Below are 27,737 nucleotides of genomic sequence, written 5' to 3' on the forward strand. Positions count from 1 at the left end.
CCGATCAAATCTCCTTCGTTAATTTAACGGCTGGATTCAATCTCAATACTGAGTGCTAACCTATCAAATTGATTTCAACTTTTCGGACATTTTTATATACAATATATACAAAATTTCCATTAACACATTCGCGACGGGGCGTTTGCTGGCTGTGCTTACTGTGAGTACGGGGCCGTTTTCTGTCAAATGTTACAGTCGCTCATAGGTTTAGAAAAATTACTATAACTTTTTATGTAATTAATATTTCAGTATGAAATTTTAAAGAAGGGAGCATAGGACTTGTTTATACACAAAAATGAGATTAGATACTAGGTAATATTCCATTTCAAATTTCCTAAAATCCTAGTTAAATATCTTTTGAATAAATAAAAAAGAGAATATATTTTGAGGATAGATTTGTAGAGCGATAATCTAACACAATACAGAGTGCTTATTTACGGGGCTCAGGTGCTGGTTTCGATAAGTAGCGGCCAAACAATGAATAAGTATAGATACACGTATAAAGGAAGAAACGATAAGAAAAGATAAAGCATATTATTGGGAAAACATTCCTCAGTTTATTATTAGTGTCTACATATGGAAAAAATCTAGTAATAAGTGGAAAAAATGATATTTTTAAAGAATAGTTAAACGATAACTTAAATGACGACATAAGGCGTTATCCGCACCCAAGGGAAAATCTTGAATGACGACATGAGGCGTCATCCGACATGAATGTGTTAATATCAATCACAATACTAACTTACTTTTTTGTAAGCCGAATAGAAAATTAAAAAAATCCATGGAACATTCTTCGCGAAAAAGTGTTATTAATATGCGGCATTAATCGGTCGTAAAGTATACATATAATGGGTGTCTCAGTGCGCATGCAAAATCTAACAGTCATGCTTTGGCACACGTATAGAGTATTAATGCCTTTCAAACTGTCGCGAAATATTAATTAGTGATTGTTACTTACGTCATGAATCGGCGAGATCGCTCAATGGACTCACAGAATATATGCTATGGATGATCTATCGATCACGCGTCACATAACTTTGTGTGGCTATGAAAATAGCATCAGGAATGTGGCGCCAGAAAAGAATGCTGGGTGAAAAATAGATTGTAGCATATGTCATGCGAGAATTTTTACGGGTCGATATTTTTTTATCGGTAAGTATATATATATATATACATAATACATACATGTATCTATATACATAATACATACATGTATCTATGTATACATGTATATGCTTTTATTGTTATACAGTGTATATACAGAGTTTTAATAAATATCTTATTTCGTGAGGTATGTATAATTTGCACGATGATCTATCACTTATGTATATTTGACATTTTTATAATTAAGTAATATTCCGTAGTAATACTGCTTCCACTTCCTCTGACTCTACTTAGAATAATACTTACGAAGTAAAATCAAAAGTAATACACGAATATATCATGGACGAGTATATTTGACATTTTTCCTTTTTTTTTTCTTTTCTTTTTTTTTGCTACAAAAAATCGTCAATGTTTCTTCTATGAGAAATTCTACAACGATGTTTTTTTTATTTGATTTTATATTCAGACTGGTAATGAACTCGACGAACTCCGCGATTATTCTCACAGCTTGAAAATTTTTGCACGCAGAATATCGAGCGACAATGTCATAGAGCAGGGTTTCCCAAAGTTTTTCTCTGATGGAGCACTTTGAGGGTTTTTGATTTTTGACGGAGAACCTTTTGTAATTTGAAGGTTAGGTAATGACACATAATGAATAAATCTTAGAAAAATAAAAAATACTCGTTTCATGTAGTATTTATTTGAATTTCGAGTCATAACTAGGTCAGTTAGAATTCAGCTTTTCTTAGCATTTAGTAAAAAAGCTTTGTTATTAATATTTTTTTCGCGGAACAGTTGCTACCTTCCCGCGGAGCACAGTTTGGGAAACCCTGTCATACAGAATTTCTCCACCGCGCAATCGGATTTTCGATGAGTGCCCAAGATAAAATTCAGTGAAACTCTATTACTGATTGATTAGGTCAATTCTCAAATGTGTAATCGGTCCACGTGTAAAGTATTTCTGAATCTACTGAAATATATATTTTTTTCAATTTCAAGGATGTCATGAAAAGCCACGTATGATTTGCTAAAATTAGATTGTCATAAAAGATAAAAAAAATTGGGAATGGACTGTAGGAGAGGCACATTTGCACACGTAGCATATTAGTACATAAGTAGCATGGTGTGTTTTGAAAGATCCTGTACTGTCAAATTCGTGCGAATATACGACGTACGGATAAAAATTGTACTTTTAAATTAACTAAAAATTGTACGGTAAAAATTGTCTTAATTGATAAATCCATAAACCCGTGCGCCTTTTTATCTATTTATTTCCATTTTTTGTGTCTTTGGTTGGCATTCGCGCCATAGGAATTTTTTCAAAGTTTTTTCATCTTTGGTTATTAATCCTGATTGCTAATCGTCATACATCATCGACTCACCCATCCTTCCTTCAAGGATTCTCAAAAATTGTCAGGCGCTGCTTCTACGCGTAAGTCCTCATAATTTTCAGTCGCGATCCACAGCTTCGACAGATTATAGTTTATGGTTGTTCATCGTATGGAGACTGTGGGATCGTGTGTTCACATGGAGCGAACGAATACGCGAACTTATACCTTCCGTCAGACTTGTGGTGTCGGTTCTTGAATTGCCATAACGGCCTCCACGTGGTCCCCCAATGATCCACCTGAACGGCGGTACTTTCCTGAACAAATTCACAAAAGTCCAACACAATTTCCCACCCTGTATTAAATTTTCAAGTTTTTAATTTTTGCCCATATAAAACACTGACCAAATACCATCAGCTGATCAAGTACCTATTGTTGCTCCAAACACTTAATTTTACTACAATAAAATGTTCAAACCAACATTCTAGTTCGATACTCGTATACAGTGTGGCTTTTTTATAATCTTAAGAATTATTTATCTTCGATTGCCAATTTGCAATAAAGCAGGAAAGCTCGATTGGATATAACAATATGACGTTTGTAAGGGAGGAATCAGCCTGTCTCAAAATTTGTTATTTTTTCAAAATTTAATTAAATAGGTTCGCTATCGGAAATTGACGATACCTGAGATTTCCGCAGATGTGCGATGAGAAGGCGCAGTAGATAATCGGATTGGCAGCGGAATTCAAAGGAGCCAAACTTTGAATGAACGTAGCGATGGCGATATTCGTCTGGGTGTTTGGTATGTGACCGAAGACTTGGAGCAGGTCGAATACGATGTACGGGCTCCAGCACAGTATAAATACTATAAAGAGAAAAGAGAAAGAATAATTGAAAATAAAATTAATAAAAATATTTTTTAAATATATAAAGTGTACTCTATTACGCGATTTATTTTTCGGTGAAGATCATTCCCTTATATTTTTTTCCTTCCCTTTTTTTCACATTGTCGTTTTTTTTTTCCTTTCACAAAGTATTTACACGGTACTGGATATATAATATGTATTGAAAGTGGATATTCGGATTAAGAGGTTCAAAACATCCCTTAGCATATTTTTTATTTCCAAGGGGATACTATAGCGTACTATGCTCTATGCTCTTTGGGCAAATCACTTTTAAGCCAAAATAGAGTGAGTGGAGGCTGGAGATGGATGAAAGCGTGAAAATGGCTTTTCAAACTTTCTGGAATATGTAAAAGCACATTCAGCCGGGTTAGGTTAGATTATTTTAAAAAGTCAAAGGACAAAGGGGTTGAAACAAATTTTGGTAAAAATATAGCCAGACTAGGGAAATAGATTTGTGGTCTTACTGATATTTTCGGCTGGTATGTACCAAATGAAAATTAATTGAAAGGGTCGTTAATGCAATTTCTGTAATTTTGATAAATTCTGTATTACTGTAACAAAAAATTAATAACTCACCAAATACTATGACAAATGTCATTTTGACAGTTTTTATCTTAGCACGTGGTATCAGTCCACGACTACTGGCTCTTCTGGTATCTTCGTCTTCATCCAAGTGTCCTGAAATATACAAAACAACAGAAATTCATTGTATCGCCCTTTAATAAAAATCTTTAACCGAAGTTAACCTTATCAATACACAGCAAACTTGAAAATATATACATATAATTAAATAAAATTAAATAAATAAAATAATTTTGAGAAGTCACCATTTTTTTTCATTAACAAGAACAAAGTCTTGACCTTACGAAATTTCCGAGTGAAATTTAAAAAAAATATTGCTACTCAACAAATTATTTGATTTATTCCGCATATCTTAATTATTATATTTTCTCATCTCCTTTCGTATTGGTTACCATTGATTTTTGGTCGCGACACACTCGGTGCGAGCAACTTGCTTTTGCTCCATATCGTGAAGACAATTGATGCGTAACAGGCAGAAATAATAAGCGCCGGCAGGATGAAAACAGCGACGCTCACCAACGATATGTATATCTGCCATTGTTGAGAATTCAGGTGGCACCAGCATTGCAATTTGTCTGCGAATCATTCGGCACCGTGAAATACGATCATTTACATGCGCGCCAGCATGGTAGGGGAATTCGTATTCGCATTGAAAGGAAAATTGACAATGGCCATTAGGAGGAAAATAATATTTAAACGCGAGGAGACACAACGGAAATTCTTGTGATAAAACAATCATAATAATTTAACATTCAGCGTGTATTACCTTGTATAGCAAAACGATGGCTGTGGTTAAACATTATTTTCTCATGGAAATAAAGCATGATACATTCCTGTGACATTTTTTTCTCTCATTTAATTCGAGGATGATTCTTCTTACGCGTTGATACGCACTTTTACTCAGGCGGTTGTTAACTGACCAGCGCAGTATCGCGATACACGTTTTATTTTCACGTCTTATATTAATTTGCGATACGTTCACACTCGTATGATGTATAATATTCGCAAAGAGTCAATATAAAATATTATATTTTTCCCCCTTTGATTTTTTTGAATATCACTGAATTTCCCGCCAATAAATATTTGAATGTGAGATTCAATCGAATGTCACTATGTGGCGCTACGTACAATGGAATTTTAAAGCCGACTTGACGTTTTGAAGGAAAATTTATTTGCTCCCGAGACCCTGTTCCTCATTGTCAGTTCGATATTTCTTTCATTTATACATTTCGGCAGGAATTTTAATAATCTAAGATGAAAGCTGCAAATGACGTATTGGACCGTTACAATTGACAAATGCAGGATTAATTTTTTTCAATGCTTCGTTTCAATTCATCTCAGTTCTCAGGTAGAAAATAAAATTCAAGTAAATAAAGGCAAAAATTTCTACGCCAAGTTACTTACTCTCGACGATCCTTTCCTTGAATAAAAGTCCATTTGGCGTGGCAAACAGCAAAGATAAACACCAAGCCCCGGCGACGAGGCATCTTGCACGGAACCCTGGGTAAATATGTAATATTAATATCCATTAAAATTTTGAGCTAGTTCAACACTCGTCACACCGATTGAAATGGTCATTGAATACTCACAGCTTCCAGAAAAATTCATGGGATGGGTTATGGCGTCGTATCTGTCTATACTGAGAGCAACGAGGACATACGTTGAGCTATATGTCACGGCGGCCTTCGACAAACAAACAAAAAACAATAATCACATACAAAGTACTGAAAGAACGATACAGATTGTTACGGTGTGTAAGTAAAAATTAATGAAAAATTTGAAAAGAAAAAAAAAACGAAACAATTCATCCCCCTCGGATTGTTAACCCTCAGTTTATTTAATCATAAACTTCTCAGCGTGGAATCAGTACTGAAAGTCTGCCGAATCGCCTTTGACATTTAAGATGATTAGGCTTTAAATAATAGAAGAAATAAAAAAAATTTCTTCCACAAACAACCTGCAGGCTTCTTCGAGAAATCCATGGTGCTGCTTGTACGATTGAGAATTTGTCTGACACAGGCAGCCAGGAGAAAAAAGAAATTCAAAGCTTTGTACTCGACGTAAGAAGGATAAGAAAATCTTTGAGCGATGTTGGGTCAAAAGAGAAGGAATAACGTCAAAAGATATCAGGAAAAAGCTTTCACTCCTCCGGGGCTAAAACCCTAAGGTGTTTCCATTTTTTCGTTCTCTAAGTCCTTTGCAAAATTTCTATTTTCAACGACAGGTTCAATAGGATCCGGAACCTTCAGTCAACCTTCAGAAAAAAATTTCTGAACGTCTTATAGAAACGGATTTTGAGCCCATACATGAAATTCAATGAAAGTAGCAACAGGATAAGTAGATTTGAAATTTCATCTATACATATAGGTAGCCAGACTGGTTGAACTATTGAAAATGGATACTCATTGGACTAAGTTCATCAACAGGTTTGTAACATCAATCTGAATATAAACTTAATTAGATATTAAAACAGGCACTAATGTGTCCCTTAATTAGATCTGGTCTAAAAGGCAATCCAAGAGGAAGGGATACGTGATGACTTTGATTGAGATGCCCGTGGACGATCAGCAAGGTCCAGTAGCACTGCTAAGAGATGAAGGAAGAATCGACAAGAGCTCAAAGAGAAAATTCAAGAATTCTTACAAGGAGGAAAACTTTGGAAGCTATAAAAAAAAAGTCATTAAACTAAGTCAAAACGAAAGGCACTTATCCGCGCTCCAATTGTTTGCAGTATTATTGCGAATGACAGGACTGGATTGAATGTCTGTTGCCCAGGAAAATAATGACCCCATAAGAATACATGGATTCGTGTCAATTTAATTGAATATCCTCGGATTCCTCGAATTTTCATTGAAACCATCCACCCCAGCTGAAACGAACGAAATTCTACTATTTTTATTCCTATAATTTTGCCAATTTCTATGAACCCACGAGGTCGTGCAATTTTTGTAATTAAACTTTCTACGATGGCGCTTGTTCCACCAACTTTCAAACTTTCAAAACTTTCGTCAACTATATGTACAGGCACATCAAAGGCACTCATACGTGTATCTCGATAAAGAAGAGATTTCAGCTGGTATGTGGTCATCGCCATGGACAATTTAGTCACGTTCCCTTGTTAGGTGTTAGCTTGACAGTTTTCACGCTGTAGAGTTAACGACGTATAATACGGGTAACGGTCGATAATTAATGGAGAAAATGTACCTGAAGGTAACGTATGAGCTTGCACGCTAAATTCCCAGCGAGCCATTCAACGGTAAATCGCCAGGCGATATCAGTGCCAACAGATATTAAGCCAACAAGTAGATCTGCGAAAGAGAAAATTATTTTTTAATTAAAAAAGAAAGGAGCAGATATGTAAAAACCGTATAAAAATTTCTCTTGAACCAGACAAAAATCCAGAATTATTAATAATCTTGAGAGTTACGAAGGCTTAGGGAAACGGGTCAGCCTCATTTGACTAACAAATTCAATCGTTCCCAGACCGAACGTCATCATTACGAATTCCTGAAGGATAATCACCAGAAAAAAAAAGGAAAGGACCTGATAATTGTCAGCGTGGAAAATATAAAGACCCCCGGGTATCAAGATCATCAAGGTTCCATGGTTTGAAGTTTTGCTAGATAAGCCATTGGCTTTGGTAATCCTGACGAATCCTGGCAAAGGGTTCAGAGGACAGAAGATGTCTAAAATGTGACTAGGAGCTGGTCTCTTGCGACTTCAGGAGACTCAGCAAACCTCTAGCACGAGACTCTAGGTCCTCTTATTCCTGTCAGAGGCCTCAAGAGACTCTGGACTCTCTGGAGGACAGTTTTCTCTTGTCTGTAATCTATACACACAGTAATACCTGATCTAACTAAGTGTCACAAGGATCCTTAAATACTGATAAAATTATTACCGATAAGAACCACCGTGCCTTGTACACTTATTAATTTGATATCCGTCAAAATCTAGTCATCTAATCAAATCAATTGTATCGACATAAATGGCAGCTTCCCCGTGATCGAATAATCAGTAAATAAGAAGAAAAGGAACAATATTTTGTCATTTTACTTGCGGTCCATGTGCATTTTCCAAAAAAATAAAAAAATAAAAAATCTAATGCGGAACCAACGCAAACCTTTTCCACCAGGAACTTAATGTGCTTTCGTTGTTCACGACATCAGCCATCAATATTGATTACCGTAGTAACATCGTCCTCGAGAAACCATTCCGTACTTGACCCTAAGAGGATTCGTATCCTCCAAAGGGATATTTGATAAGCGAATGCATTTAATAATATATTTATATCGGATCCCTTATCGGTAGTATCGAATATGATAACAGCCCTATTCCTATCAAATCCCCAATACCATAGATCACCGTAGCAGAGTCTTCGTTTCCCGTTACTAAATTTGATTCTAAATTAATCTTTTCTTTCCCAATTATACAGCCACGTGATTAACTTCGAAACACCATATACGCAACTAATCTACACCTAAGTCAACGCGCGCTATACAGTAGGTACACAGCAAAGTGGATCAATTTGATAGAAGCTTCAACATTCAAGTATATCAACAGGCGGTTTTCTAAAGTTCACGTATATATAGATATAGTCGACAAGTATCGTAACTTACAGCTAAAGTATACATACAGGAAGGAGAAATGGCATGTATAAGGAATTTATTGATTAACCTGTACATAGGGGTAGTTACTACAGGGTGGAGGGCTGGTGCGAATAGGAAGTTCATATGCCGAAGGATGAAAAAAATCTAAATATATACTTAACTAAAATGAGAAAAGCGTTATTTCACATTTTCCTTAAGATAACAGTATATACAGATATACAAGTGTAGACACAGGAATTCATTTTACAGGCGGTTATATATTTGAGGGACGTAAGGCATCTCGAAAATTCGTCGCGTGAAAATGTCGGCTGATAAGAATTATCTGTATAATCGAATTTTGTATAAGCTCGTTATGTGATTCAGTGAAGAATTTATTACGACGGCAGGTTCTATTATAACGAAAATTAAATCACAGCTTTAATTCACTCTCTTCCTGTAGATATGACTAGACTGTAAATATATGGCAGGTAATAGTCTGGTATTAGTACATGAAAAAGTAAAGCTACAATTAGCACCAGTGCTTAATTACGTGTTGTCGGGTAACTAGACTCTTCTTGCGAAGTATTAAGGCTGTTTTATCCTGGCTAATTGGTTTAACATAGTTAAGGGTTTGTTAGCAGCTCGTTTCCCGTAAGATTACACCGACGAGTTTGATTGGTGGGTTGGAAGGTACATTTTTTATATTAATTTTGAGCTGCACTTTAAAAAAAAAAAAATACTCACCGGCAATTGCCAGCTGCATAATGAAGTAATTCATTCTGGTCTTGCGACTTCTTCCGAGCAAAAGTGCAGAGAGAACGGCGCCATTGCCGATGACTATGCCGAAAAATAGAAAACCCAGCACCAGGAATTGCTCCCTCTGAAACGATAAGGTTAATGGTCGATTTGTATTGTCTCGGAGGACGTCGGATTTGAGAGAGAAAACGGTGCGACGAAAGTGAGGATGTCAAGACGAGAGAAATGACAAGGTGCGAAAGAGACGAGCTAACCGAAAAAAAAGAAAGCTTAATAAAAAGAAAAATTGTATCCAGAGTTACCGGCCAGACTGAAGAAGACTATACCAATATATTTATGGTTACTTATGTCACTGGATTTACCAAGTAAAGCCGCTTTAAGGGAAGTAAATAAAAAAAACTGATGTATATATACTAGACACCCTATAGCTACGTTCCTTCGTCTCTTTCACATCCATTGTACTTATATGTATCAGAGCCTTTTTCTTCACGATATTCCAGGATCTACTTACTATATATATGTATATATAGATATCCATATACATATGTATATATATATGTACAGTGTCCAATACATTATATCGAGTATAGCTAGGTACATCCTAGAGAGTTTCCACTGAGAGAAAAGATTATGAAATCCTAAAAAATCCTTCGAGACTTAACCTCATGGAGAATAATATAGGTAGAATGGAAGACGTGATTCTCGTAAGTAAAACCACCCAGTGCGGTTCGCCAGAAAGAAGAGAAGAAAAGACGTGAAAAAATGTGAAAATGGAAAAAAATTGAGTAAAAAGTGAAATGAAGGAAAATCGTCGGAATCGATTTAACGAGTGAGTAATGAATATAAAATTACCAGGATGAATAACTTGACTCACCTCGTAGAAGTAAAATGAATTAATACTCTCTTGGCCGGAGGTCTCGTTCCCCGCAGTAGCGAGGATCTCGTCCAGGGTGAAATTTCGCCTGAGGTAGTTGCTGTCGCTGCTTGAGTTTTCGGCAGCCCGAATGAACTCGGGCTGCGCCATTGCCCTGGTTGAGTCTGTACGGGCTGCTTCACGCGATCCTAGATATCCTGGATAAGATCATCCAGGAGTTACCGAAGGGAGTAAAAGCCACCCGGGAATCCCATGTCATTATTAAAACCAGTTGCTCCCCGGACAAATAGGCATGGTACATCCACCGTAAATAACAGCCCGGACGGAACTAACGACCAAGTTGAGAGGATCTGGTTATTTTATTCTTAATAACTTACACTTTGGACATTCAGACGCCTATTTTATCCTCAGTCTATCTTGTTATACTTTCTCATTCATCCGGCTGCTTTATCCTCTTGGGTATTCACTCCTTTGAGGCGAAATTCTGCGTTGGAAAACACGAAGCACATTCAAAGGCTTTGACCCAACAAACGCATAAATTTTTAACTCACATACAGTATAGCACACCTAAGTTACGTGGAAGCTATCAATTTCTACTGAAATACCTATCGCGTTACATTCGATATTGCTTAATCCTAACCAAATACGAATGCAACTTGTTACATATTTGAGTATTACATAAATTAATGGTTTGCTTATAATTTACATTTAAAATCTATGTATAGTGCTGAAAATGTTATATGTCCACTGGGTAGAGTTATTACTGATATTAAAATATCATTATACTAATTCATAGATGATATACTGTATGCATAATTTGTTATACTGAATCAAGTGTATACCATTAATGTTATAATTAATGGAGGAAATTAATTATATTGGTAATCAAAGACACGAAACGGGTGGATAAGTTATTTGTAAACTAAATCATACAATTTTATATAATTTATTGAATATATATATATTTTCGACTGGTTATACAATTTGTCGATATCACGACGATTAATTGTTCTGTCAGTGGAACAAAATTCTTACGATGCATCTTTGTCTTTATCGATAATTTTTCATAATAGTCCTAGCCTCCCCTCCTTTGTTTTTTCGTTCGCACGGCTCGTCATCGGCCAAGAGCTTTCTCGAGATTAAGAGACAAGGCGTCGCTCTAGTAGGAGATATTTCTTGGAATTATTGGTATGCGTGGCAGTAAGGGCTCAAAGGGAATTTCACGAGGGGAAAGAAAACGTAAATTCTAGATGAGAAAATCAACGTGATTAGCACAATGGGAATAAGAGAACTCGTCAAGTTTTCAAGTAATAAACGTTCTCTTGAAATTCATAGTGAATGTCGTAACCGACACTATTGGCGCTACGCTAGGCGTCCTTTCTGCAGAGAGCGATAGCACGTTTTCCTGACTTTGACGTTTTGTCGTGGCTGCGGAGGAATTAATTAAGTAAGTCCACCTGACTGCCTTTTGATGAAATTAATATCTTTGACATTTTTTATCCCTTCCAGTTATCCACACTGACTGACTGACTTCAATTTCAACGAAAGGCTGATCGAAGGCAAATTGAAAGTAAAAAGGTGTCGGGGCTGCTTTTCGCGTTAGGTTCGTTCAGTTGGCAATTCTCAGTCACCCTGTGTGTAAGCTCATCGATGCGTTATATGAGAAAGATAGACGTTATTTATATTAAATGATAGCCATTATCCACGTGGTCGACGTGAGAAAGGCCAATAGCCAAGGGCAAGGTTAGGTTGGGTAACCGAGGGATAAATAAAAAAACCACCAGGTGTCGTTAGTAAGGTGACAATTTATCGTTTGGCGACAATTTTAACCCTTGCTCCTTTACCTCCTTTTTTTATTATCTCGCTTGATCCTGAATCATCTTTAGTATTGTCTTTTCTCTTTGTTCCTCTTTCGACAAGGGCGTGACTCCTTCTTTCTTTATTCTTAGCCAGATTCAGGGTTATGCTGGATACAGTCAAGATTCTAGAAGCATCTTGAACATTGGACGAAACTGATCTTTGGGCATGACTCAAATTTAGGATTTAGGTATGACGTGACAATTTACGTGATAAGGGAGAAAGAAAATTTTCCTCTTTTTTTCGTGCTGAAGGATAACGCTCGATTTGATAATGTTTTTTCCTCTTTTTTTTCTTATCCCTTCTTCATGTTCGTTCAATTTAAAGAAAGTTCCATAGACGCCCCAAGATAAATTCAACGTCGGTCAGTGGTCCGCGAACCGTGAGATAGAAGGATTTCGCGAACGTGGGTAGATTTCTGTGAGAGCGCTGTTTTTTCGTATACCTTTTTTTCTGTGTCTCTTTCTATTTTGCTCTTGGTCCTTTTAGCAGGCTTAAATTAGTACTTATTGGTTTACATTTAGAGAGACGTCTACGTGCAAATATTTGCTCGTCTTTAATAAACGTTACGTTTTAGATGCTCGTGCGTGTTCAGGCGTCCTGCTCATTTTCATGTAAAAATGCGATGGAAAGATGAGAAGAAAATATATGTAAATTTATCTACTTCTTGGTATATTTTTATTGGAATAGATCTGCGTCGAATCTCTTTGATGCAACTATATGACATACTCGGATTTTCAGCAGTTTGAGATCAATGTAAAACGACAACGTGTCTTTTTTGCAAAGACAATAAATTGGTGCATAAAGAATATCGACGTACGTTCTTTCATCTTACCGTGGAAAAATGTCGAAAAATAGTGAAACGTTGGAAAAATAAAATTCTATCGACGAGTATTTCCTGGCTACGTCGACGAATTTAAACCACCTAGAAGCTCCCTGGTACCCTACGTTACTTTGCCATAGCAACAAGAAAGGAAATTCCAGAGAGCAGAGGTCAAAGGGTAACTAGACATTGACATTTCGAAGTAACGAAAATGGCATAACCAATGTTCTACGTGAATTGAATAAATTAAAGAAAATAAAAGAAAAATCAAACGTTACTCGAAGAAGGAGTAGCCATCTTTATGGAAAAACTTTTTTTTTCCTGATTTTTCCATAATTTTAATATTAACGTATATACGTCCGCAAATAACATCGAGATATTTTCACTTCAATTTAATTGAGTAAATAAAAAAAATAAAGGTATTGCCAATGTTGACTCAAACGATCGAAGAAGCCGACGGACGTCGTTCTTTGATGTGACGTTTTAACGTCGAAATTTTATCAGCGACACCATTCACTGGCATTTTCATAACCTCTAACATATCTTATGCAAAAGTATATAGTCGAGCATTCAGTTTATTTAAAAAGGCAAATACGTAAACGCACCATGAGAATATGTCAAGATGGCGGCTCAAAAGAAACACACGAGCAGTGGCGCATAGGCAGAATGATAGTCACTGGCTTTGAAATGTCATTGGCGGAATTTAAATCAAAGAAATTTCATCGGCATTCACGCCAACGGAAGACCCGAGGTGTGTTCCTAAATCTACTCTCGTACACTGGAGTATCGTTCTGGTTCTGTATACCACCATACGTTCGACAAAGACACACCGCGATACTCTGGGATACAAGAGTGAGATTTTGGAACATAACCGTTATTATAGAAACTACCGGCGGAATTAATCATAATAATTAGTGTCCTTTAGAAAATTCATGGTTCTCGATCTTCTAACCTGACGTAACGAGCTACAGACGAAACCGCACAATTATCGTTTGACGTCACGATACAGTAATATTGACAACTACCTTAGACGAGCTTTGTTCTACGAATATAGTAACGGCGGTTGGCTGTGAAACACGTTTTACTTGCTCAACAAAGTGTCCCTTTGTCCCAGCACCGTTTCTTTGAATCGTTCAACATTGAAAACAACCATTTTATATATATATATATATATATATATATATATATATATATATATACATATACAACATACGTAATTTTTTTAATAAAACGAGCTTTTCGTTTTTCTACTTTTCCCACAAATAAAATAATGGTCCACCATTAATGTCCAAAGTGTATAAATAATTTACTCCACATTCTGGAACTTCACAACGGGCGCATAACTTTTGCGCGGGATATTTGAATCCCGCCACAAAGAAGTCTTAGAAAAAAGCATAGAGTATCAGCACTATAGATACGTATACGTCGATAAAATTTTTCGTAACGATATTTACGTACGAAAATACAAAAATGATTACTAAAAAACAGAATTTTCGCAAAAATATTACAGAAGCTTTTGGCATTCAATCTCAAAGAGAAGAATTAACGTTCTGTAGTTCTGTACTGACGACAAGAGGTGTCATAACAAAAGTTGTCCAAAGCAGCAAAATTTTCTATTAGCATCGAGGAGCGTTTATTTATTATCATTTATCCGTTCTACTAACATCATATATACGTATATACCCAGAGAACTTTTCTCGAACATACTATAATATACACCAAAGCTAACCATCATAAGTAGATACATAGCAACGTCAGAAAGACACGAGGGAAATAAATTCGCCCTTTCCCGTGGTTTAGTTTGTCTTCTTCTTTTCTCTCTCTCTCTCTCTCTCTTCCACTTCTACTACTCACGTCTCACTCTGTCTCTTTCACTCTCAGACTTCCCGTCTTAAACCTTTCTCGTTCTTTTTCTCAATCCTTTTTTTCTCTTCTTTATTGTTCCTTCGCGCGAAAACCAACATGGGGATACGTAATCCAATTCAATTCCGTCGCTACGCGTAAATCAAGTCATATCTCCCGCAAGTAAGTGGCTTGTAAAAGGCAACAAAACGGACTCGTTCCGTTCGGTGTATATAAATCTATATATACTTATACAGCCCGTTACAATTTTTATTACTCAGACGTCCCATATATTATAAGCCTGTATCATACCTTATTATCTGTTATATTATCATAAAGTGAATATATGAAGACCTTCTATATTTGAATAGGACGTTTGTCGCCGAGAACCGCATGAATAATTCTGAGATTTAAGTAATTTACAGGGATCATGATCCAGGAGTAAAAGGAGATTAGCAATAGGAATTCTCTCCCTTGAATACTATCCTTTAATTCCTTTGATGTCAAATCCTCAAACCCATGAGTATGTACTCGCTGTGGATCAAAATTCCATTTTGGGACTTTGAACTGAAGAAGAATTCTGCAACAGGTGACGTCATTATGAATTTATTGAATAACAAGTCACTCCGATTAAATTTCAACCGCGTTAATTTCAATTAAATTAAATTAATGATTTTTTTCATCCTATAATTTTATTTGTAACCTCACGCCATTTTATAGATAAATTCAATTTAATTGATCTCGTTGACAATTTTCATCGTGTTCACTCTTTGACTCTTCATAGGAATCAGTACACATAGTATTCTATACTCTCTCCCAAAGCGGAGGCTGACGATTTAAATGAATTAAGATTTAAATTAAGCCCTAAATTAATCCTCTTAGTTAGCAAAGAGCTAAGTGTACGTGTGTATAATCTTTGAGAAAAATTCTCTTTGAATCTGCATGACATTTGTGAAAAAAAAATTTTTTTTTCATTTGTCCCCCAAGTTAGACCTTACGGATTTGTCACCTGAAATATGGTAATAATAATATAGTTATGCGTTACACAGATGGTGCAGATAAGGATCATAGAAAATGATATATATCACTTTGTAATGTAAATTTATCGAAAGATACCTTAACGTATTTAGGTCGTAAAATTTACGTAAAGCCCTAAAATTTCACACGTCAAATATTATTATTATATTATATCCTACGCATACAAATTTCCTCGCTCAAAATCTACCTTTTTGTCGTACACCCTTATTGTCAAAATTTCACCTTTAGAAAGTTTTCACCATTTGCCGATTTTCCACGGTACTCTGTAAATGCTCATCACTTCACTAGTAACTTTGTACTTTGCTCGATCCTTATGGCGAGTCTCCATTTAATTATACTACTCTAAGCACAGCAAAGGATCCGACTGAAGCTTTAATTTTTGGTCTCACATTTTCGTTAAAGTACACGGCGTTTTGTATATCGTTATATAATACAATCAGTCTACTTAAGCGAGTGTCGCTTAATTGAAAAATTGCCCAGAAGTAAGTACAGCTTGTCTCAAAAGTCCACTGCGCAAAGATACTGTGAAATATTATATACGTATATGCTATCACCTGGTACACGTTGTAAATCACCATTTTTTTTCACACGTCACGCTCTTATGTACTGGACTCGGTATGAAAAAGAACAAACTTTACCAAAAGTTTCCTATGTTCTCGTTGACTTCTGGTGATTCCTGGTTAAATTGCTGGAAAATTATGTGAGCAAATGACCGTGAAGAGGGTTCAGGAGAATAGGAGAAAATTAAAGTAGGAAAAAAATGTCAGGATAATCAAGCGAATTAATTGACATTCAGCCGGAAATTATTTTATCCTTGTTATTATTATTATTGTCGTACAGGTCAAAACGTAGGTTTGTAAATTATTAAAAATTTCCGGGTGATTTGTGAGATAGGGAATAGCCCAATTTTTTTTTTTTTCATTTTTTGTCCCCCCCTTCCTCTGTCATTTATCTTGGATTTTATTTCATTTGTATACTCTTTCTTTTATGATAGATGGCCGTACATAAATTTTACCGGTATTATGCATTAGGCATTTTTTTATCCACCATCATCGACCTTTAACCGAAGCTGGAAGTCGAGGAACAATATTGCTAGCGGATGATGGGGAGAGCGGGGGAGAGGGTGTGAAAGGTTTGTGGTCAGCATAAAGAAAACTTGTGATTCATGAGAAAACTTTTTTCGTGACTGAAATGATTTTTTTTTCCAAAATTCTGGATACAGCTGCGACTGAGCAGAAGATACGGCTAGGCTTTTCCTCCATTCAGTAAGAACAAAATGCAGGGCCGTATCGTTAGCACGTGGTGTGACTTGAAATTGCAGTACAAAAAAAGAGTCGGGGTAGGCAGTACCGGTTAACGTTGAGAAATGTAAAAATTTCAAGAGAACCAAACGAAAATGTAAAGCTGAAAAAAAACTAAAAAAATTTTGCGATACGCTTGCGCGCGTCTGGATGGCGCATAAGAAAAAAATGTAAATACAAATGTAAATGCAAATTTAAATGTAAATCCGAATTACGAAAGTGGGACGAGAGCGCGTGGTGAGATAAGAAGATCCGACGTTGGAATTTTTTGAAAAATTATCACCAACTCCACTTTAATGTTTACGAATTGCGTGTAAGGATTTGCCAGAAATTTTTTCAATGAAAAAATCCATTCGTATTTCTTTTTCATAGGAAAATAAAACTCGTTCTACATTCTCTTCGACGTAATGCAATGTCTGCAATCGACATTTAACAATCGCCACTTACACGCACGTCCCAGTGTGTGTAATTTCACGTCGCCGTCGACTGTATAACCGGCGTCATAAATTATACCTAATATCACCATAAATTTTTCAAACACTCAAGACACCGCCAGTCTCTGCCGCGTTTACTGCATTCCATCTAAGAATTAATCGAGCGCACGTGCTACGTATCGGGCATAAATTTATTAACATGTGAATCGTATTAAGCTCGGCAAAGCACGTTACGCTGTTAACTGCAGAATGCAAGTGCAGTTTGTATGACTTCAAAACAAAAAATTGAACCCCGTAACAGTAACTACCTAGAATAAATCGTGCAGACTAATACGGACATGAATTTCATGCAAGAGGCCATCGTCTGTATTTCCTGCATAAAACCCTGAACTCGTATTGTTTCCAGAGTTTTCCAACCTCCAAATTAAAATAACTTGAGTGACCAAAAAGAAAAATGAAAAAATCTCTGAGCTTATGTAAACCTGAAGTCAGACACTACAGTTTATTTAAATGCTCGCCTATTTCAAACCAGGAGTCTTTTGATCAAACGCCTAGTGTCGTTATCCTCTTGTCGTTCGGTATTGGTCTAAATATAAAATAACGAATGTAAAAAAAATATTTTTTTCTAATTTCTTTAAATCATTTGCACCCATCCATCATTCTCTTGCGTTATTATGCTCTCCATTTTTTTCTTTCTTTCAAAAGAACCCCTTTTGCTTAAAAAAAGCCTGTCACATGTGTTTCCAGTATTCTGTACAAAAAAAAAAAAACAAGAAACCAAAATACTTTTTTTTTCTTGTCAACCACATTCCACTGTGTTTCTTCACATCTTGTATTCTTATAATTGGTACCACGGAGAGAAATGTTTGGTTCAAATCACAAAACCAGTGGTTCGTATTTGAAGAACAAATTCCAGTAGCAAATAACAAGTGTAACAAAACTAACAAAGCAAGCCTTCTTCTATGATTTACAATAGCCGTGGTTAATCCTTACACAAGTTTTGTCATTGCCATTAGAATTTTTCTTGGTGCTCAGACATTAATTATTTCTACGTTAGTTGCGGGCATACATTTTTCTTTGTGTACATTTGCCAAATCCTGCTTTTTTTGTATCGCTTTCAATCTACCCTTTCATTTTCGCTCTTTTACATTCCTCCTTCATTCCACTCTTCATCCTGTTTCTCCATTACGCGACGTCAGGTACGCATTGCGTACTCGCGGCAAGGCAATACGGCCAAATATGGCGAAGAAGACTTTTGTGGTATAACCGGTCGAAGGTTATATTCTCTCTTTCAATGCTGTGTACTATATATATAGCGTCAGAAAAAAACCACACGGAAATTCGACAGGACCCTGTTTGTCCGTAGGAATTGAAAGAGAAATAAAAAAGAAATTCCCTAAAAAAAATAATCGGTATTATTCGCAATTGAAATTTCGTGTAGAATTATAGGTTAAATTTTTTCTCGACAATTCTCTACAGTACGTATTATGACAAAGTGACTAAGAAAAATTTGCTTATTTGCGATCAAAAATATATGTATACATATATATAGCAGAAAATTATAAAAGCCGAAAAAAAATGTTAGCAGTATTATTATAACAATTAGACAGCTCATTGGACACGTAAATGAGATTGACGTTAGTCTTCACTTTTGTTTCTTCTTTCCCCTTGTTTTTCAGCGGGCGCCTAAGAAATGGCGCCTCTGAAAATTTCCCATTTCATAAAACAAATATCACGGCAGGTTGAGACTAAAGAATGAGGAATAGGTATTACCTAAGGCCATTCTTTTAGAAATGAAAGATGTCTCCTGTAATAAACTTTTTTTTTCTTCTCCTTCTCGCTGCCGATGACACAATCTACTTCGGGCACTCTTTCCTTATCAGGAGAGTAAAGCGCGTCAGAACAGCCGCGACGCTGAAAGTCACGGAAATTCGTGGAATAATTTCTTACCGAAGATAATATCCTTTTTTTTTTTTCAAAAACCCTGCAATTTTTTTTCTTCATTCTTTTTGTTCCATTACACCGTCATGTCCTTACGATCCGTGACAGTTTCTACGGTGACAACATAATGTTGAAATCTAAGTGACGGACGTACACGACAAAGAAAATTGTCAACAAAGAGGAAACGAGTGCTGAGAGAATATTTTTTTTACTTTGCTTAGATGGATAAGTCAGAAGGATAAAGATTGGTAATCCTTGTTTTTTTTACAAACTGTCACCTTATTGTTGTAAATCCACTGTGTCGACTCGTGGGAGCCCTTAAAATACTGAGATGGGAAAGAAAATATAGAATCACTGGGGATGCAGAGAAGGCCACTCTATCCCGTTGGCCGGAACCTCATATCAACCCCATATCAAATTTCTGTAACTCTACAGGGACGTTCAAGCTGTTAGTCTTGTCATACGAAGATTCCTCGACAGTAAAAATCATACCCAGTGCAGATATTATATATAGATAGGTGTAGGCAGCCCACGTGTTCTATGTGTCGTTTTTTGACAGTTCGCAAAAAAAAAATGAAATTCTTAGCAAATCACACATGACTGCATAAATAATGATGCTGAAACAAAAAAGAATGTAATATATTTAAATAGAATATCATGCAGATGCATAATTTTTAACAAAAATTTAATGCAGAGTCCACGTGTGGCTTTCCCAGAGACTTCACAGATATCGATCTGTCAAAAAATCACATTTAACTCGTGGACCGACTATATCAATAAAAACAAATTTTGTATATCCTAGCCTTACCCTGATCCATCTTAGAAAAAATATTCTTAAACATCCCATCCTTCCACAGGCAACGTTTGGGTGTTGCGAAAAATAGGAAAAAATTTTTCATAGTATCTATTAAAAAAAAATACCAATGCTCTAGTAAAATTTTGTAACTATTCCTACGTCATTGTTATCTCGACTAAGTTTATCACTCGAATTAAAGAGGCGGTTAATTTCACGAGGAAGATACGAGATGACTCTTAACCCAAAATCCCCGAATGTTGTTTTTCGGCACTTAGCGAACTCACACGTGGGTGACTCGTGTCCGCGACATATTACACAATCTTAATACGTGCAACATTTTTTTTTTCAATTTTTGGGTTTTTCCTAAGATCCGAACTCTGAAATAAGGGATGCACCCTATTGATCGATTTTTCAAAGGCTCGAGTTACTCATGAATCGAGAATTCCGGGTTAATAAAATTATCGTCGACGAAAGCCAGAGATCTCCAAACTGTACGGAGATAAACGAAATTTGCACAAGACATGAAGTAATCTCTGAGAACACTTCAGAAAATCCTTAGAATTGTAAAGATGAGAAGCGAGGTAGTCATGCAGAATGCAGGCGTCCCAGCGACCCCATATCGAAATCCGATATCAAATTTGCTTCGATCTATCAGGCTCTGTCCGAATTTTTTTCCCGAACAATACTTATTCCAGTCAGCCCTTCGCACCCGTTTCACGTCCTGAAAAGCATTTCCAACGTCCAGCATAATGACTTCCTTATATTAAAATACAGCTGGGATCTTATGGTATAGTAATGAATGGGGGGGGGGGATGAAATGAAATTCCAAAAAGAAAAAAATAATAACGTCAAGTATAAAAACAGTGTGAAAATTTTTAAAAAATTCTCAAAAAATCTTGTGTCAAATAAATCCAAACGACTACCGAGCTATATTTCGAGAGAAATGTGGAAACGTAACAGGCAGGGCTATCAGAAGAAAAATTATTCGAAATCTTCTTCGCAGTCAATGGAGTTCTTGAGAAATAAAGAAAAACAGCTTATAGACGAAACCACGAGAAGCCGCATGGTTATATCCTCCTTGTGAGCTGGTAAACAAATATCGCACATCGCAGTCTCGAAATTTCAAGGATCCTTGTACGACCCATGGGAATTCTAAGATAGCCCACTCTTTGCGAACGCCGCACCCCATAATTTCAGCCCTGAATTCGTTTGAGGATGCAGCAATAGGTTAGTGAATAAGTCAACCCACGTAATCGAGACACGGTGGAATATTAAAATAAATTTCAGCTGCCTCTGTCATTTGCTTTCGTAATAATAAGTATAATAATCAAATTAATCGTACTTGACAGCTGTCACGACGCCCGAGAGATGCAGTCGACTTAAAAAAAAAAAACATTGAATAAGATGACAACTTTTGAATTACATTTAGATCAGACCTCCTAATTTTAAACACATAAAAATCTCATTACGCCCTTAATCACGTCCTGGCAAGACATTTTTTTTTCTCACAATTTTTCAGCATATTCTATCACAACCCACGAGATAATCTGCAGCGTGCGAATCGCCATAAAGCGATGGTTATCATCATTAAAGAATCATCAAACCAGGAAGCATCCCGTCGGTAAATTCATACGTAACGGAACATTGGTAAATTCCTTCCAGCGTCCTGATTGGTCGTAATAATTTTAATTTATTTAATGAAATAATAACGACTCACCGACGCTGTCGAATTATCGTGATATCACAAGCCGCCGTTCATGAAGATTTTTTTATTAGCCTCTAATGATCCCACCCGTTATCGTGAAGCAGAACTGAAAAAAAAATATATGATAATCATCTAAAAGATATTTCATATTAATAATGTCCGACTAGTATGACGTCACGCCAATCTTCCACACACCGAACATAGACGCGCTCCAGCATTAAATTCGAATTTCCCATAAGCGGCAAATTCACAGTAATGAGAATGCACCAACGCACCGTTACATTCTGCAATTGTTACGTCACATCCTATACGCAATCTTATTTGGCTAATCGTCCTTTCAATTTCCTCTGCGATGCATCGAGGCTCCACTTCCGTTTTCCGTGACAAATTCTCTTACTTGATATAACATCCAAGAAAACAAGCTGCCATTCCGAACACCCGTTATAACAGTCAAGTCCATGAGACTCGTTTGATCATTTTATTATGCATCACAGAAATTTGTGTTTTGTTTGTTTCGAACCGTCGCGATAATTTATTTTTATTTCACACCGGGTACATATATTGTTTTTCACTGTATATCTACGCAAATATATTAGCCCTAATTTATGTAGCACTACAGGCAGCAGACAATAAAATTTATGTGAAATTTGTTTTAAAAATTTTAAACTTTTATTTTAAAGCTCAATTATATATATCGAAAATCGTCCAACACCCGAGGTTACTGAAAACTTCAAAGAAAGGTACCTGCATGAAATTTAATGTACGGATGGCTGAGAAACATATGAGAATTTATTCAGATCAAGGAAACTCGAGTGAAAATGAAACAATGATACGAGACACGTCAGACACAGCATCCCTGACATGAGAAATAGTCCAATTTCCAAGTTTCTCATAAATAACTGACATATCCAACGCATACAATCACGTGGACTATTTATTAACGAATAAAATATTATTTAACAATTTTTTACCAATCAAGTAATTTTGCGATAAGGCCGAATTAAGCGTAACGGTACAAAAAATTTTAATGCTATTGTCAGACTTTCAAATTTTTTAAATCCACTTCACCAATGTCCAAAAATGCATGACCGAAAGTTCAAACGTCTTTAGAAGTAATAGCAGTGCCTGTGATTCTCTTTTGCTTTAATATATAATTAATAGCGCCCCATTAATGAAACGATAAACGTAAAATTAAAAGTATACAGTGTACGGTCGGTATAGCAGTATATCGTATCAGTGGGTTGTGGTAAATTGCTATAAGGTCAACGTGTATGAAAATAAATGCTTGTCTCCTCCTGCGGATATATTACTCAGAGATTGTGCTATACGACTGACAAGTATTTTTCAAAGACCTTTGTACCTAAATATATGTATATATACCCCTTGTGCTTAATAGGAGTAAGGACTTTTTTCCCTTGATTGAAGAAACTCTCTCTCCATCCCTCTCTTTCTTTAATCTTTCTCTTGAAAGTTGATTCGAACGACCGAGTACGGACCTACGTAATCCGACGTTTTGAAATTTCCGAGATGAAAGTGTCCGCGTCAAGTGAGCCTACAGGGTGTAGTTATAAAAGGATGTAGCAAAGAATCAGAAATGAAATTTGGCAGAGAGAAATTTGAATAAAATATTAATATTAATGCTTAAATATGTTCACATTCGTACCGAGACTACGCGACATCCATGACAGGTAATAAAAGTTTAAAATTTAATTTAAAAATTAAAAAAATTTTTGACAGCTTCGACATGCCCGTACGTATGTAGTAAGAAGGATGCGAAATTAAAACTCGTTTAAAGGGACGTTTGAAAAAGTTTTTTTTTTCTGGAATAAATTATCCCCGGAGAAATCTTCTGTGATTCGTCTTTAGGTTTATTATTTCAAGGGTAATCCGGTACCGTTTTTGCAAATGTGTACGAATAATTTATACCGTGTTAATGGGAGAGAGAAGAAAAATTCGTTACAGCCAAAAGACATAAAGTCAGACAGATCCGGGTGATCTCTATGTAAACGGTGCTCAGATCATTTACTCTGTTTTCTTTCTCTTCTTCTACCTTCCACGTCTATTTTTATTTTCCAACGTCAATTTCCTTTCGCTCGTTTCTCAGGAACGATACGAGCGCACCTCGTTATTTATAGAATTTGAGAATTCATAGGATTTATGGAATTCACATTGAATTTATAGTATAGCCCAGAGGACCGACTCGTCCCGGCTATCCACGATCGGCGAAACGTGAGGCGGCGAATGAATTTCGCACGAGCGACAAAATCTTTTAAGCTTCCGCGCACGACAAGTTGAAGAAATTTGTGAACTGCCGGAATTTACGTAGTTAAAGTTTCGACGAATTTATTAACCAGAATATCGAAAATCGTCCACATAGTATCATTATAATAGCAGTGGTACTAATAGTGTCGTTCCTTGAGGATCCGGCTATTTTATTACAACGACACGTACAGAGAGCTGTCGTCATCTGCTTGGAATTTCCGAAAATCATTGAAGCCCCAATAATTCTGACAATGAAATTTCTTTGTAAAAAAGTGACTGTGTCGGATATTCCTAGAGCGATAGAAACTTCGATAATTTTTCATGAATAAATCGTCAGTACTGTTTCTTAATTCAGATTAGAAATGCGCCTTTTACTTATAAAGTTTCTGCAATTCATAACCTGCAGACAAGCGTGTCTTATATATACTAGCATTAATCAATCCAATGAAAATTTATCACACTGTATATTGAAAAAAATTAAAATGGCGTCAGGAATTTTCAAAATTATTAAAATTCAGCACTTTAGTTGTATATACAATTAATTCCACGTGTCCTCCTCTTATACACCTATGGATGTGATTTTTTAGAGAATTTTTCTGCTTTGTACGTATCGCATTGTCCGAGCGATTCAGCACGGTTCTTTATTACATGACAATACTCATTGTACATGCCTTGATACGTTTCTACGTGTCAATGACTAAAACTGAATTTCCATGTAAAAATCAAACGACTCTATACGTGCATTCTGTATTAAAAAGGTTGAATTCTCGCGAAGAGAGACAGAGGACAGTGAAAAAGTGTTATTAACTGTCGCTTCCATTAAAGTTTTGCACAGTTGGGAGTATCAATTATCCTAGAAGAATTTTCATTCACCTAATTGAAAGTCGATAAAGAATTATCAACTGACTTGGCAAACTAACCGATGAGGTACAAAAAGGATAAGTAAATGTGAGAAAAAGAGCACGAATCGCTGACAAAATGCAATTGTCTTGCCAAGAGGAATAAATGATGAAAGCTACATTTCCGGGGAGGATTATTTTCAAATTTTTAATCATCTTTTGCCGCTTCCATTATATCATGTAGTTTGGAAAACCCGCCATTGGCCATTAAATTCAAATGAATCTAACGTCACGTAAATCGCAGCTTTATGCCCAGCACTATGTTTCAGAATATACGGCTGGTAATTATTATAATGCTAACCGGCTGTACGAAACGGCATTTGTTAGGTGAACTTCCAAAAAGGAGCGGCTTCCCAAGAAGAAGGAAAAAAGAAACGTAAGGAATAAGAAGAAAAGAGAAGAGCAAATCGGTAATATTTCCCGCCAAATAAATTAACCTTTCGGTAAAGCAGACTTGACATAATGGCCCCAATTGGTAAAGCTGTTAAACGGCGTCCAGTCCTTCCAACTGTTTCAACTGTACAAAATGAAACGCGTTTCACCCCAGAAGCCTCTTCCATCTTGAAGCACTTAATAATTTTATAAAGTAGCACAATAATCGTTCCATCAAGCCATACCTAAATATTTATACAAAAATAAAGAACGTCGAAGAGCAATCATTAGCAATTGCATTGACCCGTCTAAAGATATGATATACTACATATAAGCTTACTGATTCTTGGAATTTTTTAATAAGATACATCAATAGCTCGTATTCAGAACTCGCTTTTAGTGCTAATAGCGTGCTTTTAAATAATTTGTTAGTGACTTTTAACTAAAAGCGACTCTGTAGGTGACTTTAAGAACGAATTCTGAATATCTCCACAATATACATATATAATAAACATCATAGTAGAACACATTCACGAAATCATTCGTGGTTAGTGATACCGAAAAAGCAGAATAAAAAATTTTTAAAAACTAGACAAAAGTATTTTCAAATTAAAAATATATCAGTATGTAAGGGAAGAGTACTCACATTCTGTCAGAAAGTTGTCGAATCAAATCTGAACGAGCAGGAAGAACGGTTGCTGATCAGTCAAAAAACACAGTCGTATTGATATACGAAAAAGAAAACTGATCAGATATCAAATAAAAACTGTAAGCACACGCGTAAACACAATGAAACAGTCTCCCTAACTCTCTGTCTCTTTATTTTTGTCTCTCTGAAAAAAATACTCGAGAATTTTATTCCCAAAGAGAATAAACGTCAGAGGTGTTAACGATGACAAGAATTGCACGTGGGGTCGTCGACCGCGTGTATCGTGTACTGAGAGAGAATTTAAAAAATTTATATTCTCCGTGTATTACCACAGGCTTCTTCAAAGTCTTTGCGACTGCAAATCGCAGTATGAGAATGGTCCGTCATTTGATTGACACGAAAATGTTGACAGAACGAAACAGGGTAAACAACTGTGAGAGACGACGCGAACTGTTAAAATTATTTAAAAAAATATCCGTCATGTACTAAATAAAAAAAGAACGAAAAATTAATTATTAATTTTATTCTAATTTTCCTTTTGCTTTTATTTCTCGTCTTTCTCCTCTTTTTTATAATTCAACCTTTATTGACTGCAGTAGTCTATTCTGTCTACTTCTCCACCAATGGAGGTACGAGAGCGACTGAACTCTCTTGGTCGAGAGTGAATGAGGATATGGAGGAACTCACGGCGTGTCTACTAGCGATACGACATTCGCGACGTCGAGGAGCACGCGCCGTTTTGTGCTCGAAAATCCACGCTCGAATATCCCACTCCCCACTTCCATCCATTTCCATCCACTTCCATCCACTTTCCGCTCAGTGATGCTCTAACCACCTAGTTAGATAGTCAAATAGTCAGTCAAGTAATAAACGATTGATATTGTTTATTTCTTCTTTTGTTTACTACAGCAAAACATTTCTTACTTTGCTTTTTTTATTTTACTAGGCAATATCTGAATTACAAGTATACACGATAGGTTTATTATTCCAACTATTGTTCATTCAATATATGTATGTATAATAACTAATTGATAAATAACTATTATTTGAGTCTGGCATTCTAGGGAATATTATGCAGTTTACTGATGTGGGTACGTAGAATGATAGATAATCACGAAATGAGTTTATGATAATTAGGTTATGACAATCTTGACAGTTTTGGATGAATTATACCTTGTTTTAGCTAATTAACAAATCATTGATTGCGTGGGATGTATTAGGTTATCTGGATGAGTCAATAATTTCAGAGATCAATCAATCCTGCAAGTGTAGGAGATTCTCGTTGGAAGTTTCATGACATTTTATTGACTGATGTAAGAACGATTTTTTCACATTATCGATATATCATCAATGCTATGTTAATGAGACGGTATGTTTGATATAAAATGGCAATGTCTTTGTAATGCATTCTTAAGCGCGTTTAGAAGTGGCGACCCTGACACGATCCGCTAACAGGTAATAATATCAAAAGATGATACGACACGTAAAACTTTAGCCTTGCATAGACTGAGATGTTTGCAATTAACCTAAGGAATGTATCCTTAATTACCATAGCTGATAATTCAAACTATATACACAAAGTTACATTAAATATATATCGCCTTTAGTTATGCTCGTTCAATTCTAACCTAACAATCATCGTCGTTGTTTCCTGTGTGGTTTCTAATACCAAATTTTCACTTT

General features: G+C 36.0%; 1 protein-coding gene across 7 annotated transcripts; it reads right to left on the reverse strand.

Annotated features, from left to right (window-relative positions):
• Positions 1 to 119: 119 nt before the first annotated feature.
• LOC107268042 (cardioacceleratory peptide receptor) lies at positions 120 to 26,776 on the reverse strand. Of its 7 annotated transcripts, XM_025085194.1 has the most exons (13): positions 26,052 to 26,776; positions 21,885 to 21,978; positions 21,510 to 21,545; positions 10,513 to 10,619; positions 10,136 to 10,332; positions 9,250 to 9,385; positions 7,124 to 7,227; positions 5,509 to 5,602; positions 5,324 to 5,419; positions 4,312 to 4,494; positions 3,914 to 4,015; positions 3,117 to 3,297; positions 120 to 2,770 (listed from the first exon to the last, which is right to left on the reverse strand). In XM_025085194.1, the coding sequence occupies exons 5-13, from the start codon at positions 10,283 to 10,285 to the stop codon at positions 2,581 to 2,583; spliced, it is 1,236 nt and encodes a 411-aa protein (XP_024940962.1). In that variant the 5' UTR covers positions 10,286 to 10,332; positions 10,513 to 10,619; positions 21,510 to 21,545; positions 21,885 to 21,978; positions 26,052 to 26,776; the 3' UTR covers positions 120 to 2,580. The 7 variants fall into 7 exon arrangements, with proteins under 7 accessions (XP_024940962.1, XP_024940963.1, XP_024940965.1 ...); XM_025085195.1 differs by lacking the exon at positions 21,510 to 21,545 and having other exon boundaries at positions 10,136 to 10,323; XM_015740395.2 differs by lacking the exon at positions 21,510 to 21,545 and having other exon boundaries at positions 1,214 to 2,749.
• Between the last annotated feature and the right edge of the window lie 961 nt (positions 26,777 to 27,737).

This window comes from Cephus cinctus, unplaced genomic scaffold, assembly GCF_000341935.2.
Source record: "Cephus cinctus unplaced genomic scaffold, Ccin1 Ccin1_scaffold0462, whole genome shotgun sequence".
NCBI classification, from domain to species: domain Eukaryota; kingdom Metazoa; phylum Arthropoda; class Insecta; order Hymenoptera; family Cephidae; genus Cephus; species Cephus cinctus.